Source organism: Lissotriton vulgaris, chromosome 5 (assembly GCF_964263255.1).
Source record: "Lissotriton vulgaris chromosome 5, aLisVul1.2, whole genome shotgun sequence".
Taxonomy (NCBI): Eukaryota; Metazoa; Chordata; class Amphibia; order Caudata; family Salamandridae; genus Lissotriton; species Lissotriton vulgaris.
The window spans coordinates 11,234,038-11,261,371 of NC_141693.1; the positions used below are offsets into that span (position 1 = coordinate 11,234,038).

At 46.9% G+C, this 27,334-nt stretch overlaps 1 protein-coding gene across 1 annotated transcript in view; it reads left to right on the plus strand.

The window, feature by feature from the left end:
* The window catches only part of LOC147709986 (class II histocompatibility antigen, M beta 1 chain-like), a 224,576-nt gene that overhangs the window by 47,277 nt on the left and 149,965 nt on the right, over positions 1-27,334 (plus strand). The window contains exon 2 of the mRNA XM_086919915.1: positions 14,664-14,957. Coding sequence (XP_086776041.1) covers positions 14,664-14,957 — 294 coding nt within the window. The remainder of the gene's footprint in view (positions 1-14,663; positions 14,958-27,334) is intronic.

Below are 27,334 nucleotides of genomic sequence, written 5' to 3' on the forward strand. Positions count from 1 at the left end.
CATGTTCTTACCAATATCCCACAATTGTTCCCTCAAGAAGACGCACCTGTAAGGTTCTGGGATAAATCCAGTGGCATGGCTGGCGCTGAGCGCAGCCGGTGCGCGGACGGGCGCAGACGGGCTTGCCTCTGGCACGCCTCCGGCGCACCAACGGTGCTTGCTGTGCGCGCGCACTGGGCGCTTGCGGGCTAAATAGGCCATCCGACGTGCTGTCTGGCTACTAGAGCGTCCCAGAAAATGGCGCCTAGTAACGTCCCAACCTACCCCCAATATGGCGATGAAGGATCAGGTGATCCCGCCCTAGTGCCTGCAAAACAGCAGGATGACAATCTTTTAAAGTGCGGGTAAGTGGAGCGCTAAAAACACGAAATTAAAAGTCTATTTTAATGTATTTAACGTAAAAGCACAGTAAAAATCCTATAGTCGTGCAAATGCGCTATTTCAGTCAGTGCCAATAAAACATAACAGCTTCAGCAGCAGAGTTCTAAAAATCACAATGTATCTAAACGCAAGCGGCGCGTGGCAGCATTTTTGTAAAAATCTTATGTGTCTCAAGCACATCAGCGTTTATCAGCATAGGTCTGCATTCTGGACTTGTGAAAGGAATCTGTCATACAGAGCTCGTCCTCATCTGTCGACGTATGAGTCGTTTATTGTGGCAGTTTGGTTCTCCTGGCTCTTCCAAACATCAAGGTGGCAGGGCTTTCGCCTGTAGTGAAATGGGGAGTTAATCTGCAAGCGGGAAACATCGGTTACATCGCAGTGTTTACACCTCAATACCTTTACAACCCGGGTAATACAACTTGCACTGGATGGCGCTCTAAGCTAAGGAAAAGTATGATTTACTATTCCAACACCTTCCCTACTGTACGTAGATTGGCGTTGGAATAGTAAATCACACAATTCCTAAGTCCAGAGCCCTCCAGCGCAAGTAGTTGTAGTGACTAGCGTTGTAATGCCTGCGTTGTAAAGGTATCGCAGTGTAAACACCGCGATGTAACGTCGTATATTCTCTGTAAGCATGAAGGACTGAACATAGAGCAGATCTGAGGTTACATCCTTCTGGTACAGCACGCTGAACTACTATCTTTAGGGTGCACATGAAGCATTCAACCATAACGTTGGCTTGTTTGACATTCATGTTAGTTAGAAACTCTTTAAACTCTTGGCTGTTGAACAGTGGTCCATTGTCGGACTTAAGAATGGAGGGGCCACCCCATGCTGCAAAAAAATGTCCTTTAATGTCCCAATGACTTTGTCGTGTGTGGTGGACAACAGGTCTTCCACAAGGGGAAATCGTGAGTGCTCCTCAATGAATACCATGAGATGATGTCCATGTAGGAGGCTGGCTTAGTATATGGTGCTCACTTATTCACGTGATGCACCTTGCACTAATCCAGACAACCCTTATGGTGATTTAAGTGCTCTTAGACAACCTTTGAAAGCTCTCAAAGTGGTAGCTGTGGAAAGCAGCCGACAGGCTAATCTTGAAGGAGTGTAAAGCAGCTTGTTTTACCAACTTAATCTGTAGTATAAGTTAGCGAAAGGAAACCACACAGTGTTTAGCAAAAATAAGTTTATTTATTACAACCCACTATCACTACTATCACATTGGTATATCTCCTACCCGGAGATGTCAACACAATACACAAGAATACTTCAAATGCAATCAGGTAAGTAGCACACAGTGGCCTCGAGGGGGAGACCAAACCATATATTAAGAAAGTGGAATGTGAACTGCAACGGAGGACAGGGCTTGGACCAGAATACCCAGAGGAGCCGGGGACACAAAGAGCCACCCAAGGTAAGTACCCAGAAACCCCACGGAGGTGGTGTGCAGAGTGGAAACACAGCCGCATGTCCGATGGAAATCAATGGGGAAGTCGTGGTCGCAGTTTTGAAGAAGATGGACCATTCTCACCGGATCCTGAAGAAACCCTTTGGAATACAGAAGGTTGGAGAGACCCCCCCACCCTGGATGACCTGGGAACCAGGTTACCTATACCAGTGAAGCCAGATGCATAGGGGCGAATTGACGTTGGAGCCTGCTGTAGATAACAATGGAAGACTTCGAAGAAGATGCCGGTAAGAGTTGGGTGGGGTAGGGGACTGTGGGTGAGGTGCTAGCAATTCCTGCATACGCCGCCTGTGGCGGCCGCAGGTAAAAGGGAGGGGGAGACCGCCGCCCACAAAACTCGTGCAGCCCAGGGCAGACCTCCTCCCCCCCTTGCTACACCACTGAGCAAAGGTAAGCTGACACAGTGCACAGGGGTTCAGTCCCAGCAGTTCCAACGAGGGATACTGGCCTCAAAATTGCAGAGAGGACAGGTCAGGCCTAGAGGGAGTTGCAGAACCAGCATCTGTGTTGCTGAGCCTCGGGAAGTCCGTAGGGCGACAGGAGTAGCAGACTGGTCAGCTTCGCTGCAGTGTCTGCAGATATAGAGGAGTGATTCCTTAACTCCAATGGAGATTTCTTCAGGGTTCTTTGATGCCCACATGTCTGTCAAAGGACCTGGATGAAGCACAGACACAGATGATGAAGAAGACTTGAAGAACAGCCAGACCAGGAGCAGCAGGAGTCTTCCGCTGTGCAGTCTTGGTTCCAGTTGAAGTCCAACGAAGTCCAAGTGTACAGACACGTGAAGAGCTATGTAGTTTCAGGGTTGAGGCGTATCCCATGATGAATCTAAGGACCCACCCATAGGCAAGCCCTTAAGTACCCTAAGGAAAGGGTTGGAACAACGCAGGGGTCCCTCCCAGATGAGGTACTAGACAGAGGGGAGGATACTCCCATATCCTTTGTCCAGTTTCGCACCAAAACGGGAGCCAAGGGCTCCCTGAACTGGCTCAAACTGCAGAATGCAAGGAGGGCACCAAATGTACCCTTCAAAGCAGTCTGGTGGTGCTAACAAGCGCCCCCATTGAAGCCCAATACACTAATTCCTGTCTGGGAGATGGTCACACCTCTCTGTTACAGGAAACCTATTGTTCTACCTTCCCCTGCTCAAGCTTGGCTCAGCAGCAGGAGGGCAGAATCATGGTTATGGTCGGCAGCAGCACTAGCTTGCTTTCAGACCCTGAAAGGCTGTTACTGGGAGTACAGGGGGGTCCGCTAAGAAGTCCCACAGTAGATGGGATCATACTTCAAAATACTGTAATCGGTGTTAAGGTATGATTCGAACATGTCTGATACAAAACATGACCAGGTTCGGTGCAGCCACTATATAGTTAGACATCTTGTAATGACGGATGTTTACTATATGTCTTAAAATGGCAGACCACACTTACAAAGCCTAAAAGCACCAACTAACACTGGCTGCGGTGGCAGGCTGTAGTCACAGTTTAAGTGGGCTCCCATGGGTGGCACAATACATGCTTCAGTGCATGGGAGACCCCTTGTGTATTTATGCCATGTGTACATAATTACCATATGCAAGGGACTTACAAGGGTACACCATTAGCCAATTGTGGAGGGACAAAAGTACTTACCTCACATTTCTGGGGTGGAAAGTTCTGGAATCTACGTGGATCCACAACTTTCCACCCACTCCACGTTCCCCAAAGTCTTCTGAGAAAAATGGTACCTCACTTGTGTGGGTAGGCATAGTGCCCGCAACAGGAAACTGCGCAAAACGCAACTTGGACACACCACAATTTCACAGTGAAATATGACCCTTTTTTGTCAAAGTGCTTAGCTGTAGTTTTTTAACCTTAGCTCTGCCGGCACCTAGGGAAACCTAGCAAACCTATACATTTTTAAAAACTAGATACCCAGGGAAATCCAGGATGGGGTGACTTGACTAGCTCTCACCAGGTTCTGGTACCCAGAATCTCTTGCAAACCTAAACAATTGTCTAAAAATACCACAGTTACCTCACATTTCTGTCTGGAAAGTTCTGGAATCTGCGTGAATCCACAAAGTTCCACCCACCCCGCCTTCCTCCAGGTCTCCCGATAAAAATGGCACCTCCCTCGCATGGGTGGGCCAAGGAACCGTGACAGGCAAGGGCCCAAAACGTATTGAGGTGACATCAAAATTACCTATCATAAACCAACCTGGTTTTTTGCAAGGGGGGTCCCATGAGTTTTTGGGCCGGGGCTCATCGGCCATCTAGGGAAACCTACACATTTCTGGAAACTGAACACCCAGGGGAGTCCAGCGAGGTATGGCTTGCGTGGGTCTCCCAACATTCTCCTACCCAGATTCCCCTGGAAACCGCACATTTCGCTGGAAAAAATCACAATGAGGGAAATTTCTGGAATCTGCGTGGATCAGAAATTTCCTCCCACCCAGCATTTCCCCAGGCCTCCCAATAAAAATGGTGCCTCACTTGTGTGGGTAGGCATTGTGGCTGCAATAGGAAATAGCCCAGATCGTCCAGTGGAGACTTCAAAATTACCTATAACAAAACTACCTGGTTTTGGGGGGAGGGCACCTGAGATTTTGGCCCCGTGCTCGGCGGCCATCTTGAGAGACCTGGGGAAACGCTGTGTGGGGGTAAATTTCTGGATCCACGCAGATTTCAGAACTTTCCCACACAGAAATTTGAGAAAAAAGTGATTTTTTAGCAAAATCTGCGGTTTGCAGGGGATTCTGGGTAGGAGAATGTTGGAGGACCCACGTAAGCCATACCTCGCTGGACTCCCCCAGGTGTTTAGTTTCCAGAAATGTGTGGGTTTGGTAGGGTTCCCTAGATGGCTGCCGATCTCGGGCCAAAAACACATGAGTGATGTGGTGGTGTCTCAGAGTGATGTGGTGGCATCCCTGAGTGATGTGGTGGTGGCCCTGAGTGATGTGGTGGTGTCCCAGAGTGATGTGGTGGCATCCCTGAGTGATGTGGTGGTGCCCCTGAGTGATGTGGTGGTGTCCCTGAGTGATGTGGTGGTGTCTGGGACGCCACCACAACTCTCTGGGAATCCACCACATCACTCAGGGGCACCACCACAACTCTCTGGGACACCACCACATCACTCGGGGACACCACCACATCACTCAGGGACGCCACCACATCACTCAGGGACGCCACCACATCACTCAGGAACAACACCACATCACTCAGCACAACCACATCATCACTCAGCACCACAACAGCACTGTCCATGCTTGCTACTAACAAGCATTGGCATAGCCAATAGGACTTGCATTAGGAAAGTGTAAGCTATTGGCATTGTAAATGACAATGCTGTTAATTTATATATTTATTTTCAAAGCCAACACATAATTAAACAATTTGTCATTTACAATGCCAATAGCTCGCACTTTCCTAATTCGAGACCTATTGCATTGCAATCGCTTGTTTTGGTAGCAAACGGGCCAAATGCCCCTTTGCGACTGCAACAAACGGTTGTACATCTGGCCCAAGGTCACTGGAGGCTCAGTGGCCTCTTCTACTCCAAAGCTGATACTCTGTGTTCTCTTTCACTCTAAAGCTGATACTCTGTGTCCTCTTCCATTCCACATCTGATACTCTGTCCTCTTCCATTCCACATCTGATGCTCTGTGTCCTTTTCCATTCCACATCTGATACTCTGTCCTCTTCCATTCCACATCTGATGCTCTGTGTCCTTTTCCATTCCACATCTGATACTCTGTGTCCTTTTCCATTCCACATCTGATACTCTGTGTTCTCTTCCATTCCACATCTGATACTCTGTGTCCTCTTCCATTCCAAATCTGATACTCTGTGTCCTCTTTCACTCTAAAGCTGATACTCTGTGTCCTTTTCCATTCCACATCTGATACTCTGTGTTCTCTTCCATTCCACATCTGATACTCTGTGTCCTCTTCCATTCCACATCTGATACTCTGTGTCCTTTTCCATTCCACATCTGATACTCTGTGTCCTCTTCCATTTCACATCTGATACTCTGTACTCTTCCATTTCACATCTGATACTCTGTATCCTCTTCCATTTCACATCTGATACTCTGTCCTCTTCCATTCCACATCTGATACTCTGTGTCCTCTTTCACTCTATAGTTGATACTCTGTGTCCTCTTCCATTCCACATCTGATACTCTGTGTCCTCTTCCATTCCACATCTGATACTCTGTGTCCTCTTTCACTCTATAGTTGATACTCTGTGTCCTCTTCCATTTCACATCTGATACTCTGTGTCCTCTTTCACTCTAAAGCTGATACTCTGTGTCCTCTTCCATTTCACATCTGATACTCTGTGTCCTTTTCCATTCCACATCTGATACTCTGTGTCCTTTTCCATTCCACATCTGATACTCTGTGTTCTCTTCCATTCCACATCTGATACTCTGTGTCCTCTTCCATTCCACATCTGATACTCTGTGTCCTCTTTCACTCTATAGTTGATACTCTGTGTCCTCTTCCATTTCACATCTGATACTCTGTGTCCTCTTTCACTCTAAAGCTGATACTCTGTGTCCTCTTCCATTTCACATCTGATACTCTGTGTCCTTTTCCATTCCACATCTGATACTCTGTGTCCTTTTCCATTCCACATCTGATACTCTGTGTTCTCTTCCATTCCACATCTGATACTCTGTGTCCTCTTCCATTCCACATCTGATACTCTGTGTCCTCTTCCATTCCAAATCTGATACTCTGTGCCCTCTTTCACTCTAAAGCTGATACTCTGTGTCCTTTTCCATTCCACATCTGATACTCTGTGTTCTCTTCCATTCCAAATCTGATACTCTGTGTCCTCTTTCACTCTAAAGCTGATACTCTGTGTCCTTTTCCATTCCACATCTGATACTCTGTGTCCTCTTCCATTCCACATCTGATACTCTGTGTCCTCTTCCATTTCACATCTGATACTCTGTACTCTTCCATTTCACATCTGATACTCTGTATCCTCTTCCATTTCACATCTGATACTCTGTCCTCTTCCATTCCACATCTGATACTCTGTGTCCTCTTTCACTCTATAGTTGATACTCTGTGTCCTCTTCCATTCCACATCTGATACTCTGTGTCCTCTTCCATTCCACATCTGATACTCTGTGTCCTCTTCCATTCCACATCTGATACTCTGTGTCCTCTTTCACTCTATAGTTGATACTCTGTGTCCTCTTCCATTCCACATCTGATACTCTGTGTCCTCTTCCATTCCACATCTGATACTCTGTGTCCTCTTTCACTCTATAGTTGATACTCTGTGTCCTCTTCCATTCCACATCTGATACTCTGTGTCCTTTTCCATTCCACATCTGATACTCTGTGTCCTCTTCCATTCCACATCTGATACTCTGTGTCCTCTTTCACTCTATAGTTGATACTCTGTGTCCTCTTCCATTCCACATCTGATACTCTGTGTCCTCTTTCACTCTAAAGCTGATACTCTGTGTCCTCTTTCACTCTAAAGCTGATACTCTGTGTCCTCTCCAATTCCACATCTGATGCTCTGTGTCCTTTTCCATTCCACATCTGATACTCTGTGTCCTTTTCCATTCCACATCTGATACTCTGTGTCCTCTTTCACTCTATAGTTGATACTCTGTGTCCTCTTCCATTCCACATCTGATACTCTGTGTCCTTTTCCATTCCACATCTGATACTCTGTGTCCTCTTTCACTCTAAAGCTGATACTCTGTGTCCTTTTCCATTCCACATCTGATACTCTGTGTCCTTTTCCATTCCACATCTGATACTCTGTGTCCTCTTTCACTCTAAAGCTGATACTCTGTGTCCTCTTCCATTTCACATCTGATACTCTGTACTCTTCCATTTCACATCTGATACTCTGTATCCTCTTCCATTTCACATCTGATACTCTGTGTCCTCTTCCATTCCACATCTGATACTCTGTGTCCTCTTCCATTCCACATCTGATACTCTGTGTCCTCTTTCACTCTATAGTTGATACTCTGTGTCCTCTTCCATTCCACATCTGATACTCTGTGTCCTCTTCCATTCCACATCTGATACTCTGTGTCCTCTTCCATTCCACATCTGATACTCTGTGTCCTCTTTCACTCTATAGTTGATACTCTGTGTCCTCTTCCATTCCACATCTGATACTCTGTGTCCTCTTCCATTCCACATCTGATACTCTGTGTCCTCTTCCATTCCACATCTGATACTCTGTGTCCTCTTTCACTCTATAGTTGATACTCTGTGTCCTCTTCCATTCCACATCTGATACTCTGTGTCCTCTTCCATTCCACATCTGATACTCTGTGTCCTCTTTCACTCTATAGTTGATACTCTGTGTCCTCTTCCATTCCACATCTGATACTCTGTGTCCTCTTCCATTCCACATCTGATACTCTGTGTCCTCTTTCACTCTATAGTTGATACTCTGTGTCCTCTTCCATTTCACATCTGATACTCTGTGTCCTCTTTCACTCTAAAGCTGATACTCTGTGTCCTCTTCCATTTCACATCTGATACTCTGTGTCCTTTTCCATTCCACATCTGATACTCTGTGTCCTTTTCCATTCCACATCTGATACTCTGTGTTCTCTTCCATTCCACATCTGATACTCTGTGTCCTCTTCCATTCCAAATCTGATACTCTGTGTCCTCTTTCACTCTAAAGCTGATACTCTGTGTCCTTTTCCATTCCACATCTGATACTCTGTGTTCTCTTCCATTCCACATCTGATACTCTGTGTCCTCTTCCATTCCACATCTGATACTCTGTGTCCTCTTCCATTTCACATCTGATACTCTGTACTCTTCCATTTCACATCTGATACTCTGTATCCTCTTCCATTTCACATCTGATACTCTGTCCTCTTCCATTCCACATCTGATACTCTGTGTCCTCTTTCACTCTATAGTTGATACTCTGTGTCCTCTTCCATTCCACATCTGATACTCTGTGTCCTCTTCCATTCCACATCTGATACTCTGTGTCCTCTTTCACTCTATAGTTGATACTCTGTGTCCTCTTCCATTCCACATCTGATACTCTGTGTCCTCTTCCATTCCACATCTGATACTCTGTGTCCTCTTTCACTCTATAGTTGATACTCTGTGTCCTCTTCCATTCCACATCTGATACTCTGTGTCCTTTTCCATTCCACATCTGATACTCTGTGTCCTCTTCCATTCCACATCTGATACTCTGTGTCCTCTTTCACTCTATAGTTGATACTCTGTGTCCTCTTCCATTCCACATCTGATACTCTGTGTCCTCTTTCACTCTAAAGCTGATACTCTGTGTCCTCTTTCACTCTAAAGCTGATACTCTGTGTCCTCTCCAATTCCACATCTGATGCTCTGTCCTCTTCCATTCCACATCTGATACTCTGTGTCCTTTTCCATTCCACATCTGATACTCTGTGTCCTCTTTCACTCTATAGTTGATACTCTGTGTCCTCTTCCATTCCACATCTGATACTCTGTGTCCTCTTTCACTCTAAAGCTGATACTCTGTCCTCTTCCATTTCACATCTGATACTCTGTGTCCTCTTTCACTCTATAGCTGATACTCTGTGTCCTCTTTCACTCCACATCTGATACTCTGTGTCCTCTTCCATTCCACATCTGATACTCTGTGTCCTTTTCCATTCCACATCTGATACTCTGTGTCCTCTTTCACTCTATAGTTGATACTCTGTGTCCTCTTCCATTCCACATCTGATACTCTGTGTCCTTTTCCATTCCACATCTGATACTCTGTGTCCTCTTTCACTCTATAGTTGATACTCTGTGTCCTCTTCCATTCCACATCTGATACTCTGTGTCCTCTTTCACTCTAAAGCTGATACTCTGTGTCCTCTTCCATTTCACATCTGATACTCTGTGTCCTCTTCCATTCCACATCTGATACTCTGTGTCCTTTTCCATTCCACATCTGATACTCTGTGTCCTCTTTCACTCTATAGTTGATACTCTGTGTCCTCTTCCATTCCACATCTGATACTCTGTGTCCTTTTCCATTCCACATCTGATACTCTGTGTCCTCTTTCACTCTATAGCTGATACTCTGTGTCCTCTTTCACTCTATAGTTGATACTCTGTGTCCTCTTCCATTCCACATCTGATACTCTGTGTCCTTTTCCATTCCACATCTGATACTCTGTGTCCTCTTTCACTCTATAGTTGATACTCTGTGTCCTCTTCCATTCCACATCTGATACTCTGTGTCCTTTTCCATTCCACATCTGATACTCTGTGTCCTCTTTCACTCTATAGTTGATACTCTGTGTCCTCTTCCATTCCACATCTGATACTCTGTGTCCTCTTTCACTCTAAAGCTGATACTCTGTGTCCTCTTCCATTTCACATCTGATACTCTGTGTCCTCTTCCATTCCACATCTGATACTCTGTGTCCTTTTCCATTCCACATCTGATACTCTGTGTCCTCTTTCACTCTATAGTTGATACTCTGTGTCCTCTTCCATTCCACATCTGATACTCTGTGTCCTCTTTCACTCTAAAGCTGATACTCTGTGTCCTCTTCCATTTCACATCTGATACTCTGTCCTCCTCCATTCCACATCTGATACTCTGTGTTCTCTTCCATTCCACATCTGATACTCTGTCCTCTTCCATTCCACATCTGATACTCTGTGTCCTCTTCCATTTCACATCTGATACTCCGTGTCCTCTTCCATTCCACATCTGATACTCTGTGTCCTCTTTCACTCTATAGTTGATACTCTGTGTCCTCTTCCATTCCACATCTGATACTCTGTGTCCTCTTCCATTCCACATCTGATACTCTGTGTCCTCTTCCATTCCACATCTGATACTCTGTGTCCTCTTTCACTCTATAGTTGATACTCTGTGTCCTCTTCCATTCCACATCTGATACTCTGTGTCCTCTTCCATTCCACATCTGATACTCTGTGTCCTCTTCCACTCTATAGTTGATACTCTGTGTCTTCTTCCATTCCACATCTGATACTCTGTGTCCTCTTTCACTCTATAGTTGATACTCTGTGTCCTCTTCCATTTCACATCTGATACTCTGTGTCCTCTTTCACTCTAAAGCTGATACTCTGTGTCCTCTTCCATTCCACATCTGATACTCTGTGTCCTCTTTCACTCTATAGTTGATACTCTGTGTCCTCTTCCATTTCACATCTGATACTCTGTGTCCTCTTTCACTCTAAAGCTGATACTCTGTGTCCTCTTTCACTCTATAGTTGATACTCTGTGTCCTCTTCCATTCCACATCTGATACTCTGTGTCCTCTCCAATTCCACATCTGATACTCTGTGTCCTCTTTCACTCTAAAGCTGATACTCTGTGTCCTTTTCCATTCCACATCTGATACTCTGTGTCCTCTTCCATTCCACATCTGATACTCTGTGTCCTCTCCAATTCCACATCTGATACTCTGTGTCCTCTTTCACTCTAAAGCTGATACTCTGTGTCCTTTTCCATTCCACATCTGATACTCTGTGTCCTCTTCCATTCCACATCTGATACTCTGTGTCCTCTTCCATTCCACATCTGATACTCTGTGTCCTTTTCCATTCCACATCTGATACTCTGTGTCCTCTTCCATTCCACATCTGATACTCTGTGTCCTCTTTCACTCTATAGTTGATACTCTGTGTCCTCTTCCATTCCACATCTGATACTCTGTGTCCTCTTCCATTCCACATCTGATACTCTGTGTCCTCTTTCACTCTATAGTTGATACTCTGTGTCCTCTTCCATTCCACATCTGATACTCTGTGTCCTCTTTCACTCTATAGTTGATACTCTGTGTCCTCTTCCATTTCACATCTGATACTCTGTGTCCTCTTCCATTCCACATCTGATACTCTGTGTCCTCTTCCATTCCACATCTGATACTCTGTGTCCTCTTTCACTCTAAAGCTGATACTCTGTGTCCTCTTCCATTTCACATCTGATACTCTGTCCTCCTCCATTCCACATCTGATACTCTGTGTTCTCTTCCATTCCACATCTGATACTCTGTCCTCTTCCATTCCACATCTGATACTCTGTGTCCTCTTTCACTCTAAAGCTGATACTCTGTGTCCTCTTCCATTCCACATCTGATACTCTGTGTCCTCTTTCACTCTAAAGCTGATACTCTGTGTCCTCTTCCATTCCACATCTGATACTCTGTGTCCTCTTTCACTCTATAGTTGATACTCTGTGTCCTCTTCCATTTCACATCTGATACTCTGTGTCCTCTTTCACTCTAAAGCTGATACTCTGTGTCCTCTTTCACTCTATAGTTGATACTCTGTGTCCTCTTCCATTCCACATCTGATACTCTGTGTCCTCTTTCACTCTATAGTTGATACTCTGTGTCCTCTTCCATTCCACATCTGATACTCTGTGTCCTCTTCCATTCCACATCTGATACTCTGTGTCCTCTTTCACTCTATAGTTGATACTCTGTGTCCTCTTCCATTCCACATCTGATACTCTGTGTCCTCTTTCACTCTATAGTTGATACTCTGTGTCCTCTTCCATTTCACATCTGATACTCTGTGTCCTCTTTCACTCTAAAGCTGATACTCTGTGTCCTCTTCCATTCCACATCTGATACTCTGTGTCCTCTTTCACTCTAAAGCTGATACTCTGTGTCCTCTTCCATTCCACATCTGATACTCTGTGTCCTCTTTCACTCTATAGTTGATACTCTGTGTCCTCTTCCATTTCACATCTGATACTCTGTGTCCTCTTTCACTCTAAAGCTGATACTCTGTGTCCTCTTCCATTTCACATCTGATACTCTGTGTCCTCTTTCACTCTAAAGCTGATACTCTGTGTCCTCTTCCATTCCACATCTGATACTATGTGTCCTCTTCCATTCCACATCTGATACTCTGTGTCCTCTTTCACTCTATAGTTGATACTCTGTGTCCTCTTCCATTTCACATCTGATACTCTGTGTCCTCTTTCACTCTATAGTTGATACTCTGTGTCCTCTTCCATTCCACATCTGATACTCTGTGTCCTCTTTCACTCTATAGTTGATACTCTGTGTCCTCTTCCATTCCACATCTGATACTCTGTGTCCTTTTCCATTCCACATCTGATACTCTGTGTCCTCTTCCATTCCACATCTGATACTCTGTGTCCTTTTCCATTCCACATCTGATACTCTGTGTCCTCTTCCATTTCACATCTGATACTCTGTACTCTTCCATTTCACATCTGATACTCTGTATCCTCTTCCATTTCACATCTGATACTCTGTCCTCTTCCATTCCACATCTGATACTCTGTGTCCTCTTTCACTCTATAGTTGATACTCTGTGTCCTCTTCCATTCCACATCTGATACTCTGTGTCCTCTTCCATTCCACATCTGATACTCTGTGTCCTCTTCCATTCCACATCTGATACTCTGTGTCCTCTTTCACTCTATAGTTGATACTCTGTGTCCTCTTCCATTCCACATCTGATACTCTGTGTCCTCTTCCATTCCACATCTGATACTCTGTGTCCTCTTCCATTCCACATCTGATACTCTGTGTCCTTTTCCATTCCACATCTGATACTCTGTGTCCTCTTTCACTCTATAGTTGATACTCTGTGTCCTCTTTCACTCTATAGTTGATACTCTGTGTCCTCTCCAATTCCACATCTGATGCTCTGTGTCCTCTTTCACTCTAAAGCTGATACTCTGTGTCCTCTTTCACTCTAAAGCTGATACTCTGTGTCCTTTTCCATTCCACATCTGATACTCTGTGTCCTCTTCCATTCCACATCTGATACTCTGTGTCCTCTTTCACTCTATAGTTGATACTCTGTGTCCTTTTCCATTCCACATCTGATACTCTGTGTCCTCTTCCATTCCACATCTGATACTCTGTGTCCTCTTCCATTCCACATCTGATACTCTGTGTCCTCTTTCACTCTATAGTTGATACTCTGTGTCCTCTTCCATTCCACATCTGATACTCTGTGTCCTCTTCCATTCCACATCTGATACTCTGTGTCCTCTTTCACTCTATAGTTGATACTCTGTGTCCTCTTTCACTCTATAGTTGATACTCTGTGTCCTCTCCAATTCCACATCTGATGCTCTGTGTCCTCTTTCACTCTAAAGCTGATACTCTGTGTCCTCTTCCATTCCACATCTGATACTCTGTGTCCTCTTCCATTCCACATCTGATACTCTGTGTCCTCTTCCATTCCACATCTGATACTCTGTGTCCTCTTTCACTCTATAGCTGATACTCTGTGTCCTCTTCCATTCCACATCTGATACTCTGTGTCCTCTCCAATTCCACATCTGATGCTCTGTGTCCTCTTTCACTCTATAGTTGATACTCTGTGTCCTCTCCAATTCCACATCTGATACTCTGTGTCCTCTTTCACTCTATAGTTGATACTCTGTGTCCTCTCCAATTCCACATCTGATACTCTGTGTCCTCTTTCACTCTAAAGCTGATACTATGTGTCCTTTTCCATTCCACATCTGATACTCTGTGTCCTTTTCCATTCCACATCTGATACTCTGTGTCCTCTTCCATTTCACATCTGATACTCTGTGTCCTCTTCCATTCCACATCTGATACTCTGTGTCCTCTTCCATTCCACATCTGATACTCTGTGCCCTCTTTCACTCTAAAGCTGATACTCTGTGTCCTCTTCCATTCCACATCTGATACTCTGTGTCCTCTTTCACTCTAAAGCTGATACTCTCTGTCCTCTTCCACTCCACATCTGATACTCTGTGTCCTCTTTCACTCTAAAGCTGATACTCTGTGTCCTCTTCCATTCCACATCTGATACTCTGTGTCCTCTTCCTCCACAGTTGGCTTTGTTCTGCAGATCCTTGGGCAGTGTTACTCTGGCGGGAACCTGGAGGACATGGCTTTCAAGAACACGCTGGTCTTCAACAAGCAGAACCTGGTGGAGTACGACGCCAGCAACCAGAGCTTCGCGCCCTGCACAGACTGCTTCATGGACGAGCAAGTATTCAACGCCACCATGATGCTCATCCATGCTCTGAACAACAGCAGCAGCACCAGCTTATGGATGGAGGAAAAGAGGCGGGTCTGTAAACTCAATGCCCAGCGCTTCTGGAGGGATACGGTGCAGAGGACCAGTGAGTGCAACCCCCCCACCCCCCTTGCCCTCCTAACCCAATGCAACCTACACTCCCATTCCAGGGACAGATGCCGACGACACCCAGGAGTGAAGGGCGGCTCCGCCTAGAATTTGTGAGCTCTGCCCTTCTGAGGACAGAACGCCAGCCAACCAAGGAGCCCTGTCCTGTGAAGGGCATACAGGCACACCACCCAGAATTGAGGGGCGACTCTGCCTAGAAGCCACGCCCTGCCTTCCAGGGACAGGAGGAGTGTCCCTCCAGGGACAGAAGGTGACCCTTCACAGGTGCCTTTCCCCTTGAGGGGCAGAAGGTCGCCCCACAGCAGTCCTCAGGAGCGGGATAACTCTCAGTCCTCCAGGGACAGATGGTCATCCCGGATGTTCCAGCGCCCCTGCCCTTGAGGAACGCATGGTGACCCCGCCTGGGAGCCCTTCCTTGATTATAGAGGTGAACCCCCTATTGAATCCCCAGCTCTGACACCGACTCTGTCTACCTTGGCAGGGAAGGGTCAGCAGCCAGAACACAACTATAGTATAGCTATAACTACTGCTCACTCAACTAGAGAAAAATAAATGGCAAACAATGATGGTGCTATGAAGTAAAACATTAGCCATGCAAGGATTATGAATGTGAACAGGATGAAGAACCCACACATTTTAAAAAGGGCCTTAAAAGACATGGATTGTATGCTCTCCTGGTTTGTGGAAATGTTCTCACATTCCCACATACTTTCCTCTGGCTGACAAGAGTGAGGCCCTCACTTTGACAAACAGCATAGACTGTCCTCTCTAGCTTGCAGATAAAACAAGGGCTTTAAATATAATGTTACACTGAATAAAACAAACATTGGCATAGCCAATAGGTCTCGCTTTGGGTCCTTATAAGTATTTAGTTATGCAGCACAATATCCTTGGTGCAACAACATCAAGTGTTGCATGGCTAAACACTTATAAGGTCCCAAAGGTGAGACCTATTGGCTATGCCAGTGCTTATTAGCTGTTACCAGTGCCCAGGGATGGCTCTAAGTAAGTGCGATCGGTGCCACCGCACCGGGTGCTGACTTGTGGGGGCGTCCTTTTCGCAAGTATATTATTATTTTAAGAGCAGCTGCTGCCATGTTCCTGGCCTTCAGCAATTTCCAGGCATCAATTACAATGTCAAGATGTGATTAATCTTCTTCGTGGAAAGAGACCGGAGTTTTGTTTAGTGGAAGTTTTGACTCATCTTAAGGTAGCGCGTTAGGGCTAACATGCCTGCTGCTATGAACGTGTACTATGCTGGTAACAAAGTGCATATAATGTAAATAGGTCAGTCGTTTATAAGTCAAAATCCTAACTTAGAGCATTGAGCTATTAGCTGTCCTCAAAGAGCTGCACGCAAACTGCAAGGTATATGTTGGCGCTATATGTTTGCTGCCCAGTCTTTTTATCTTAATCTTGCCAAAAGGGTTCATTTGGGTAGAATTAAAAAGAAACTCTAACAATAGTGTTACGTTTTAAATTCTGAATTTGTGCTTTAAAGAATAAGGACTCAAACTATATTGTCTACCAGTATCGATGACATGTCCGTCCTACATTACATCTTGGAGTCCTGTCTGATGTAACATTTCCCATACACTGATTTACAGACATATGATTGCAGTGTGTGTGTGATGGAAAGTGCTCTGACACCTTACACTGGTATGAGTGGTGCTAAAAAGCTAAATGAATCCGAGAGACAGGGGATTGGAGACTTTAGGGGCACTGTTAAAGGGTGCTTGTGGGGGAATCCGTGGCAGAGGTGGTCATTGGGGATGGGGTGGGGCCAACATGTACTGTCGCACGGGGCGCCACCAGTGTTAAAGCCGGCCCTGACAGTGCCACTGGCTATGGTTGCCCCCACCAACCATCAGCTTTCATGTATTGCGTTCAAACGACTATGACACCATCCAGTAAGACAGCCCCTTCCTGTCATCGTGGTGGTCACTGCGCTCAAATGTACTGCAGAAGTGTGTGCAACAAACCCCCTCAGCAGCGCTCAGAACTCATGATATCCGGCACAACACAAGGTGCACTTGTCAAGATCAACCTCTCCGTGAATAGATGAATACTTGGCAGACCCAAGCAAGAGAAAAGGAACAAAAGAGACTTAACCCCTGCCTAATGCAGCCAAAGAAATGGCACCGTCCTGTAGCACACATACGCATGACGAACTACAAAGTTTTTAGCACGATCAAACCGTTTTATTTTCACACTAATGAACTGGAACAATTACTAAATGTTGACACTTACACATATCTTACTAACCATGAGCAACCAAGCAAGCATCCACATTCCACAGCTTAGTACTTACTTTAAACCCCGGTGGCTTCCGGTGCTCGGCACAGGCACTTAATTGTCGACACTGGCACTTATGACAGCCGCCACATGGTGGCACTGTTTGAAGAAATCAGAGATAAGCAGAGCAGCTATTGTTTATTAATTTAGTACGCTTTAAAAGCAACTGATAACGATCGCCCAATCTATTTTGATAGCTTTGAGGGCCTGGAATAGGCTGGTGGACTCAAGTCCATGTGCCCGTGAAAGGGTCCCTCACATTAATGTAGGGTTTGTCGTTTGGCTAGCGCTACTCGGTGCGGCCTCGCAACGCTAAATAAATACAGGAGCCTTAGTTGCTGGTTACGCATGGTCCCGACTGGTTTGTCGTGGCCACGCCTCTTTATTATATCCACTCCCCCGCGCCTGACGTCACGCGTCAGCACGGAGTGCTCCGGCAGCGTGGGTCAGCTAGACCGCTGCCTCACGCTCCGAACCCTACATTCCTTCTAACCTTTATCAAAACAGTGTCAAACACAAAAAGCGCAGTAAATTGTAACCAATGGATATGTTACCAGTTCATCAGTGTTCGTCCAGGGCCTCACTCCATCAGGTAGTCAGCGAGCTGGGAGGAGGGTGCTGGATTTCTTCGCAGTTCGTATCTGGACTGTCCTCCTCGGGGCAGTGCCACCCTTGGGGTCCCCGGAGATGGGGCGTTGCTTCCCCCAGCCGGGGAAAACACATTTGACGCCCCGCCCACGGGGGTGGTGGAGAGCTGCGAAGTGTCTTGTTCCCTCAGGTCTTCCTCGCCTGAGACCCACTGATCAGTCCCTGGTTCTTCTCGTTGCTGCGGACACAGCCTGTGCTGCTCTGGACTCAGGGACGTGCTCTGGTGTGCTTTCTTAAAGAACGAGATGTCTCTGGTGACCGTTTCGAGCCCTCTCTGAGCAGTTACCATGGTGCCGGTCCGGCGAGTGACAGTCCACGGTTGGTGTTCAAACGGAAGTCGGAATTTGCTTCTGGGGTATCGATCTTTGACGTAGACTCGGTCACTTGGTTGGATGGTGGATTCGCGGGCCCCTCGCTGTCTGCTGGCTTGGTCATTGGACCGAGTGCGATTTGCCAATGTCTTTTCTTTGCAGATTCGCTCGGGAACCCACGTAGGGTGATTTGGAAGTGTGTCCTTCACTGTTCGGCCCATGGTCGATGCGATGCCCCTGGCGCCGCTTTCGTTGTAACGTGCGGGGTCATACGATATTCCCTCAGGAAGCTGTAAATGGCTCTCTCCAGTGGCGATCCATCTGCTAGAGCTATGCGAATGGTCTTATTGAGCATGCGCATGAACCTCTCCACTTCCCCGTTGGCTTGAGGCCAGCGCGGGGTAATTTTCCTGTGGTGGATGCCCCAGCTCTGTAGGTATTCGGTACTCGGTATTCGGTACTCTTGACCTTGAAAGGGTGGTCCATTGCACGTTTTGACTACATCAAAAATGCCATGAGAGGCGATCGTTTTTCAAATTTGGCGATGACTTCCGTGGCCGTTTGGCTCCCCACGATTTCTTCTTCGGGATACTTGGTGAAATCGTTAATGATCACTAGTGCATATCGTCCGTCGGGGAGGTGTCCAAAATCAGCGCTTACGCATTCCCATTGCCTCTGAGGGTTGTCTTCGGTTACGACTGGGTGGGGGCGGTCTGGTTGCCCCGCCGCCTGACACCAGTTGCATGTTGTGACCGTTTCTTCTACCATTAGGTCCATCCCTGGAAACCACACCTTGGCTCTCAGCCTGCTTTTGGTCTTTACCATGCCCTGGTGTCCTCTGTGTGTGAGTTCCACCGCTTGACGGGTTAGGCTGGCCGGCATGACTAGACGGGGGCCTCGTAGCAGGCACCCTTGGCTGTCGAGGGACAGTTCTTCCTTGATTCGTAGGATAGACTCCAGAGTTGCTTTGGCCTGTGGTGTTCTTCTGCCCAGAGAATCCTTGATGAGGCGCCAGTTTCCTGACTGGACCGCAGTGGCGACCAGTTGAAGGCACTCATCGCGTTGTGACGCTTCGATAATAGAGTCGAGGCTCATGGGTAATGGTCGGGATCTCTCGGTCACCAGCTGAACATATTCCTCTGTGTCCTCTGCGTCCTCTTTCTCTTCCGGTGTTGCCTCTAGGGGGTGTCTTGATAGGTAGTCCGCGGGATTTGTTGATCCGGGCTTATACTCCACTCGGTAGTCGTACCCTTGCAGTTGGAGTATCCATTTTTCAATTTGCGGAGGTGGTTTGGATACTGAGCCTTGGAATAGAGGTATGAGTGGCTTGTGGTCCGTGGTCACCGTGAAGGAGTGGCCGTATACATACACGTGAAAGTGCCGGCAGGCCCAATGGATGGCTATGGCCTCTCTCTCTATTTGTGAATATCTCTGCTCCGTGTCTGTCAGGGAGCGGCTGGCGTAGGCGATTGTAGCGATCACCCTTGGCAGAAAGGCAGGTTGCCGCAGACATCATATTGTAGGTCATCTAAGGAAAAACTACCAGTCCCAGAAGGCCAAGCGACGCCGGGATCAGGCACAATGGGAAGAACTTACTTAAGCTCCACCCCTTGAACAAAACGGGGCTTGTCAATCCTGTTCCTGGTTCGTTCCCTGTTTGTTTGTGCATCTAGTTCTGCCGTGGAGATTCGTGTTCAAGCCATTTAGTCAATTCACAGACAACCGCCGCGACGACGAAGTGCCAGCGAGGTCAGAGATCAAACACCCGCCGCGACGACAAAGTGCCAGCGAGGTCAGATCAGCGGAGACCCAGCGCGTCCCTGTGAGTTAACAGAGCCGCGCTTGCTTGGAAGTGCCTGCGTGGTCAGATCAGCGGAGACCCAGCGCGTCCCTGTGAGTTTAACAGAGCCGCGCTTGTTTGTGAGGATCGAGGAGAGCGGGCTCGCTCTCTTCTGCTACCTTTTTGTTTTCCTCTTTGTTATCCGTTTCAAAGCCTAGTGAAACCTTGTGCAGGTCGCACCGTTCTTGTTTGTTAACTAGTTTGAATCCTTGGATATCAGGCGTGATTGCGCCTGCAGAGTCGTTGCTGCTATACTACCCCCAAAAGGAGCATTTTGGGTCTTTCTACAAGCAATACCTTGTCAAAAACATTTATCGTGGAAAGTATCTTCCGTGCTGGATCCTGGAGCGGAGAGTGAGTTAACTCTTCGACACCTGTTGAACAGCTACACCAACTTCTGTATAATCTGTAGACTTCATCCACGGAGTATCCATTCACGCTAGTGGTAAGTCCCGGAACACAGGGGAAGTGGGGCTGTTCAAGGCAGTACAGAGTTACATTATCCTCTCTCTCTATCTTCTCACCCACCTCCAGGGAGGTCTTCTCAGTGAAGCCGCTGACCCTAGAACCTGAGCTGAAGAGATCAGAGAAACCCACATTCCTCCACCTTTTTTTTCCCCTTGCGGCCTCCGGCTGTGCGTGCTCTAATAGTGGTGTTTGTCCCATTGTTGGGTGACGTGCAGTGGGAGGTGGCAAGGACAGTCATCCCGTCGTCCCTGCTGGGCATTGAACTCAGGTTAGTGGCGCATGCGACTTCTTGCGCTGCTTTCAATCATTACAGATTGACAAGCCCAAGAACGCTAACCAGCCCGGACGATGGATACTAATGCCGTCCTCACCTCTTTGTTGGAGAGTTTCACGGAGTTACAAAACGAGGTCCAAACATCTCGTGCCGAGAATCAAGCATTATATAAGGAAGTGTCGGACTTGCGCAGAGACATGTCTGATCTTGCCCAGAAGGAGCCGAGCGCCAAACCCTTGATTCGGCCTGCCACCTTGACCCCACCTCCTTCATTTCAACCTGGAGGAGCGTTTGCAGCCCCTTCCACGTCCACAGATGCCGCCCCTACGGTGCACATACTGCAGACCCATGGCATACCTCTAGCTCCTCCCGAAAGGTTTTACGGAGACCCTCGTAAGTTTGAGACATTCCTAAACCAATGTCGCCTTCATTTCCTCTGTAAACCCCAAATCTTTCAGGATGAATCATCTCCCCCGGCCACTACGAGCATTACTAAAAGAGCATGGCACAAAATTACTCCAACTTCTTTTGAACAAACCTGGAAAGAGCCAAATATTTCCGATTCTGATGACATCGATTTGGCTTTATCCAAATTAAATAGCTCTCTTCTAGAGACTATAAACTCTCTAGCCCCGCAAAAGACTGTTAAAAAACACCCGACCACCAAAAAAGAAATTTGGTATTCCGACTCACTAAAAACAGAGAAACAAAGATGTAGGAAACTGGAAAAGCTATGGAGAAAGGACCACTCTCTTGCTAGTAAGGCACTCTACCAGCAGGCCATATCCACCTACTATAATAACATTAAAAAGGCTAGAAAAATCAGCCTGCGCTCCCAGCTTGATGAAGCTGCTAACTCCACTAAAGAACTATACAAAATTCTCAAGACCTTCACTAACCCCTTGGCATGCGAAAGTCCAGATACCTTCTCTCAAGAACTATGCAACAACATTTCCCAATTCTTTGAGGACAAAATTGACATCATTTACAATAAAATTTTGGCCAAGCACCCTAATAATCAGGAAGACTCCACTACCTTATGTCAAGAAATCCCCTCGGAGACCTTTAAAATCATCCCAGAAGTTACAGAAATTGAAGTTCAAACACTCCTGGAAAACATGAAATCTGGCTCTCCTTGTGATCTGCCCCCGGCTAGGTTAACCAATATCCTGAGCAGATCATTATGCCCTACTATTACTAAAATCCTTAACCTTTCTTTTAAAGAAGGTAAGCTTCCGCAACAGTGGAAAGAGGCAACCGTGAACCCGATACGAAAAAATACCACCTGCCCCTGGACTGAACTCTCCAACCTCCGCCCTATCTCTCTCTTGCCCCTCCTGACCAAACTGGCTGAGAATCATGTCAACACTCAGATCTCTAGCTTTATCGAAGCGACAGGGGGCCTGGACCAATCCCAATCCGGATTCAGGCCCAACTGCAGCACCGAATCTGCACTCCTCTCCGTGACCGATAACATCAAGATGTCACAGGATAGAGGAGGCTCGATGATTCTGGTGCTGTTAGACCTGTCAGCTGCTTTCGATACTGTTTCCCACAAGATCTTGCTGAACCGGCTACAAGGAGTGGGCATCAGAGGTCAGGCACTTGCATGGTTAGAGAGCTTTCTCTCCGGTCGCTCACAATCTGTCAGCCTGGGCCCTTACCATTCCATCTCTAGGGCGCTCACTAAGGGGGTGCCACAGGGCTCATGTTTAAGCCCCACATTATTCAATGTATATGTGGCCCCCCTTGCTGAGATTGTGAGGAAGTACGGGTTCACTCCAGTGTCGTACGCCGACGACACTCAACTCCTCTTCCCTTTCCATGCCCCTGACCCTAATGTTAGGGAAAACTTTGCGGAAGGTATGAGGGCCATCTCCAACTGGATGGCTGCCAACTACCTCCAGTGCAATGTCGGGAAGACCGAAGTAATGTGTTTCGGAAAAGCTAGCATGCTTTGGTCCCCTGATTGGTGGCCCCAAGATTTGGGACCTGTACCTTCTCCTAAACCTACCATCAAAAATCTGGGTGTGAACCTAGATCAAAACTTAAATCTTAAAGAACATGCAAATGTAATTGCAGGTGCTTGTTTTCACACCATTGGATTACTTAGGCGAGTCTTCCCCCTGCTACCTGACACCTACAGAAAGACTCTGGTTCAAGCCTTTGTAATAAGTCGCCTTGACTATTGCAATGGGCTTCTGATACAGGCCAATGAGGATGCCATCAATCGCCTGCAGGTGGTCCAGAACACGGCGGCAAGACTGATTCTGAATGCCCCCCCCCAGAACATCTTCTGGACCCCTGTTGAAAAAACTTCATTGGCTCCCAATACGCCAACGGGTTAAATTCAAAATTTGCTGCACTGTACATAAGTGTTTATTTGGAAATGGTCCCAAATACCTAGCCAAACTACTCCAGCCCTACAAACCAGAACGAGAATTAAGGTCAAGTAACCTACTCCTGCTCAAACCTCCTTTCATTAAAAAAGCCAGACAAGGCGGCCGAGCCCTCTCATCAGTGGGGCCGGCCTTGTGGAACAACCTGCCCCTTAGCCTAAGACAGATTTCCAATCACCTTACCTTTAGAAAAATGTTAAAAACGAATCTGTTTATGGAGAAATAATTTTAGGATCGCTGCCTATACAGTACCTTCGTAGCCTGTTGCTGTCAAAGCGCGGAGATAACCCTTTCGGGCTCGATTCTTGTGCTATAGAAGCATACAAATAAATAAATAAATAAACAAGACAGCCTTCGTAATGTCATACATGGGAGGAAACGCTTCCAGCTGGACCATTCCTTTGTTGGAGCGGAATGATCCCGTGCTACACAATTTTGCCGATTTCTGTCTTGAATTACGGAAACTGTTTGACAGGAAGTCCCACATGTTGTCATTAGACCAGGAGTTGATGACCCTACGCCAAGGATCACAGGATCTATTATCTTATATCACGACCTTCAATCGTCTCATAGTAGAGACAGACTGGCCAGCTCAGAAACGTATCTCTCTGTTCTATCAGGGCCTTCGGGGGGAATTGAAGGACGTGTTAGCACAGGTGGTGCAATTGCCTTCTACATGTGAAGAACTTATTGATCTAACCGTACAACTGGACCACCGTTTGTTGGAACGGAGAGGGGATCGGAGCAGAGGGGACGCTAGGTACTCATATCCTCTGGTCAGACCCCGACAAACGGGTGAGGAATAAGCTAAGCCTCAAGAAGGGCCAGAACCCATGCAAATTGGAGGAATTCGGGGCCCCCTTACTAAGGAAGAAAAGGACCGGAGAAGAAGACTCAAATTATGTATGTATTGTGGCAAAAGTGGACATTTTATTAATGAATGTCGAGCTCGGGCTTCTACATCCGGTAAGAACACCTTTCCCAGAGCTCAGGCCACCGTGAGGATGGAGGAGCCGTCGGAAAACTGAAGGTCTTGGATCAGAATGAGACCACTGATTCAAGACTCCCGTTCCCTCCAGTCTCCCCTTATGTAGCTAACACCCTTCACCCTGCAGTTGCGCACATGAATATTAATGTGTCTCTACAGGTGATAAATCAGAAACCTTTTCAGGTCGATGCCTTGTTGGATTCGGGGGCCACAGGGAACTATATTGATCAAGCTTATGCGTTGAAAATGGGTATCCCCTGCGACAAGAAAACAACGCCCGAGACGGTCAAGGCAGTGGATGGATCAGTCCTGTCATCAGGACCTGTGACTCAGCATACCCTGGCATTGTTAATGGAATACGGAGCCAATCATTACGAATACATCCAATTCGACCTCATAGACGCACCTCAATTCCGGCTCATTTTAGGTATGCCTTGGCTTACCCTCCATGACCCCTCTGTATGCTGGTCAACTCGTACGGTAAGGATGACATCCAAATACTGCCACGAACATTGTCAGAACCCGGAACTTCTCCACAGTTCCTTCGAACCCTCGCCTGCTTCTTACTTAGCTGGAGCCTGCTCCGTTGACAAGTTCTGCTGTGCCACGGTCTTACCATCTGAGTACCACGAATTCGCTTCCTTGTTTGACAAGAAAAAGGCTACTCATCTGCCCCCACATAGGGCATATGATTGCCGTGTGGACCTTGTTCCAGGGGCAGATCTCCCCTGCAGCAGAGTATATGCCTTAACCGAAAAGGAGACACAGTATCTAAAGACCTATATCGACGACAACTTGGCCACTGGGTTTATCAGACACTCCACTTCCCCTGTGTCTTCTCCTATGTTTTTTATTCCCAAGAAGGATTGTGAAGAGTTGCGTCTATGTATCGATTATCGAGCTATCAACAGGGTGACGATTAAAAATCGTTATCCATTGCCCTTGATACCCGTTTTGATGGACCAACTTAAGGGGGCACAGTACTTCACCAAACTCGACCTTCGAGGAGCCTACCATCTTGTGAGAGTAAAAACCGGGGATGAGTGGAAAACGGCATTCAGAACCAAATTCGGCCTTTATGAATATCGTGTGATGCCGTTTGGACTCTGCAACGCCCCTGCCGCCTTCCAATTCTTTATGGATGAGGTGTTGAGGGGGTGTTTGGAGTCCTTTTGTATCATCTACATCGATGACATTCTGGTTTATTCTGCCACTCTCCCAGAGCACATCACACATGTCAAGGAAGTATTGGAGAGGCTACAACGAAACTCTTTGTATGCAAAACTTGAGAAATGCCTTTTCCACGTCCAACAGGTGGCGTTTCTGGGCTATGTGATCGATGCCCAAGGATTTAGGATAGACATGAGAAAGGTTGAGGCCATTCTCACTTGGAAAACACCGCAGAATGTCAAATCCGTTCAGAGCTTTCTTGGCTTTGCCAATTATTATCGGCGCTTTGTTCAGGATTTTTCCAAGATAATACATCCGATCACGGCTCTTTTGCGGAAAAACGTTTTGTTCAAATGGGGGGCGGAAGCAGAAAAAGCTTTTCAAACCCTCAAGGAGAAGTTCACTCAAGCACCTATCCTTCGGCATCCAGACCCACAGCTGCCTTTCATTCTCGAAACGGATGCCTCCCAATATGCTCTTGGTGGAATACTGTCACAACGTCACCCTACCACCGGGCAGCTTCATCCAGTGGCGTTCTATTCAACGAAGCTCACTCCTTGTGAAATAAACTATACCATCACGGATAAGGAGCACCTGGCCATTAAAAGAGCATGTGAGGAGTGGAGACATTACCTCCTTGGGGCCGTGCATACCGTGGAGATCATTACGGATCATCGCAATCTCCTGTTTTTAAAAACAGCAAAGGCCTTGACACCTCGTCAGTTGAGGTGGACCCTTTTCTTTTCTGACTTCGACTTTGTTATCAGATATAGACCTGGAACCCGGAATGGCAAGGCAGACGCTCTCTCTCGATTGGGGGAGGAAGAGACATTAAGACCGGTTGAAACCCCTTCTATACTTCAAGGCATCGAGAACGCCGAGGCATCCATTGCGTTGATCACCTCAGATGACTTTCTTGAGGACGTCAAAATCGCCCTCACTGACCTTGACATTCCCGCATGGGTCCTTGAAGAGCCAAATCATCGTTGCGAAAAGGATCAATTGGCATACCATCACCATGCTTTATACATTCCCCGAATTGAGTTGCAAAAAACAGTAATGGAATGGGCCCATGACTCAGTATTGGGAGGACACATGGGGGTGTACAAAACAATCGCTACGGTGGAACGGTCCTTTTGGTGGCCCAGTATCCGGAAGGATGTGAAGGACTACGTAAAAAACTGTGCGGTTTGTGCGCAAGGAAAATCTTGTCATGCTAAACCAGCAGGATTGTTGCACCCCTTACCTATTCCGTCCAAACCCTGGCATACCTTGTCCATGGATTTTATAGTAGAAATGCCTCCCTGTGAGAAACAAACAGTCATCTTAGTGGTGGTAGATCATCTCACCAAAATGGGACACTTCATCTCCCTACCCGGTTTGCCTACCTCCGGAGAATTAGCGAAGGTATTCTTGCAAAATATTGTACGTCTGCATGGGCTACCGAGTGTGGTGATAACAGATCGAGGTACACAATTCACCTCTCATTTTTGGAAGGCACTCTGTACCGCCCTACAGATAGACGCTCGCCTATCATCCAGTTATCATCCGCAAACGGATGGTAAGACAGAACGGTTGAACCAAACCCTAGAACAATACCTTCGCTGTTTCACCCTACAAAACGCCACCGAATGGACCACCCTTCTATGGTTGGCGGAATTCGCATACAATAATGCAGTACACTCCACTTTGGGATGTTCTCCTTTCTTCTGTCTGAACGGATACCACCCAAACATGCTTCCCTTTGAGTGGCCAGTTCATTCCCTCGTACCCGCCATTCAGGAACACCACGCTCATCTCCGAGCGATCTTGATAGAGGCGCGGAACAATTTGAGAACGGCTCAGGATGCCCAGAAAACCTTCGCTGACAAACGAAGGTCTCAGGAGCCCGAGTATAAGGTGGGCGACAAGGTTTGGCTCTCTACTCGTAACTTGCACTTGAAAGGAGCGAACAAATTGAA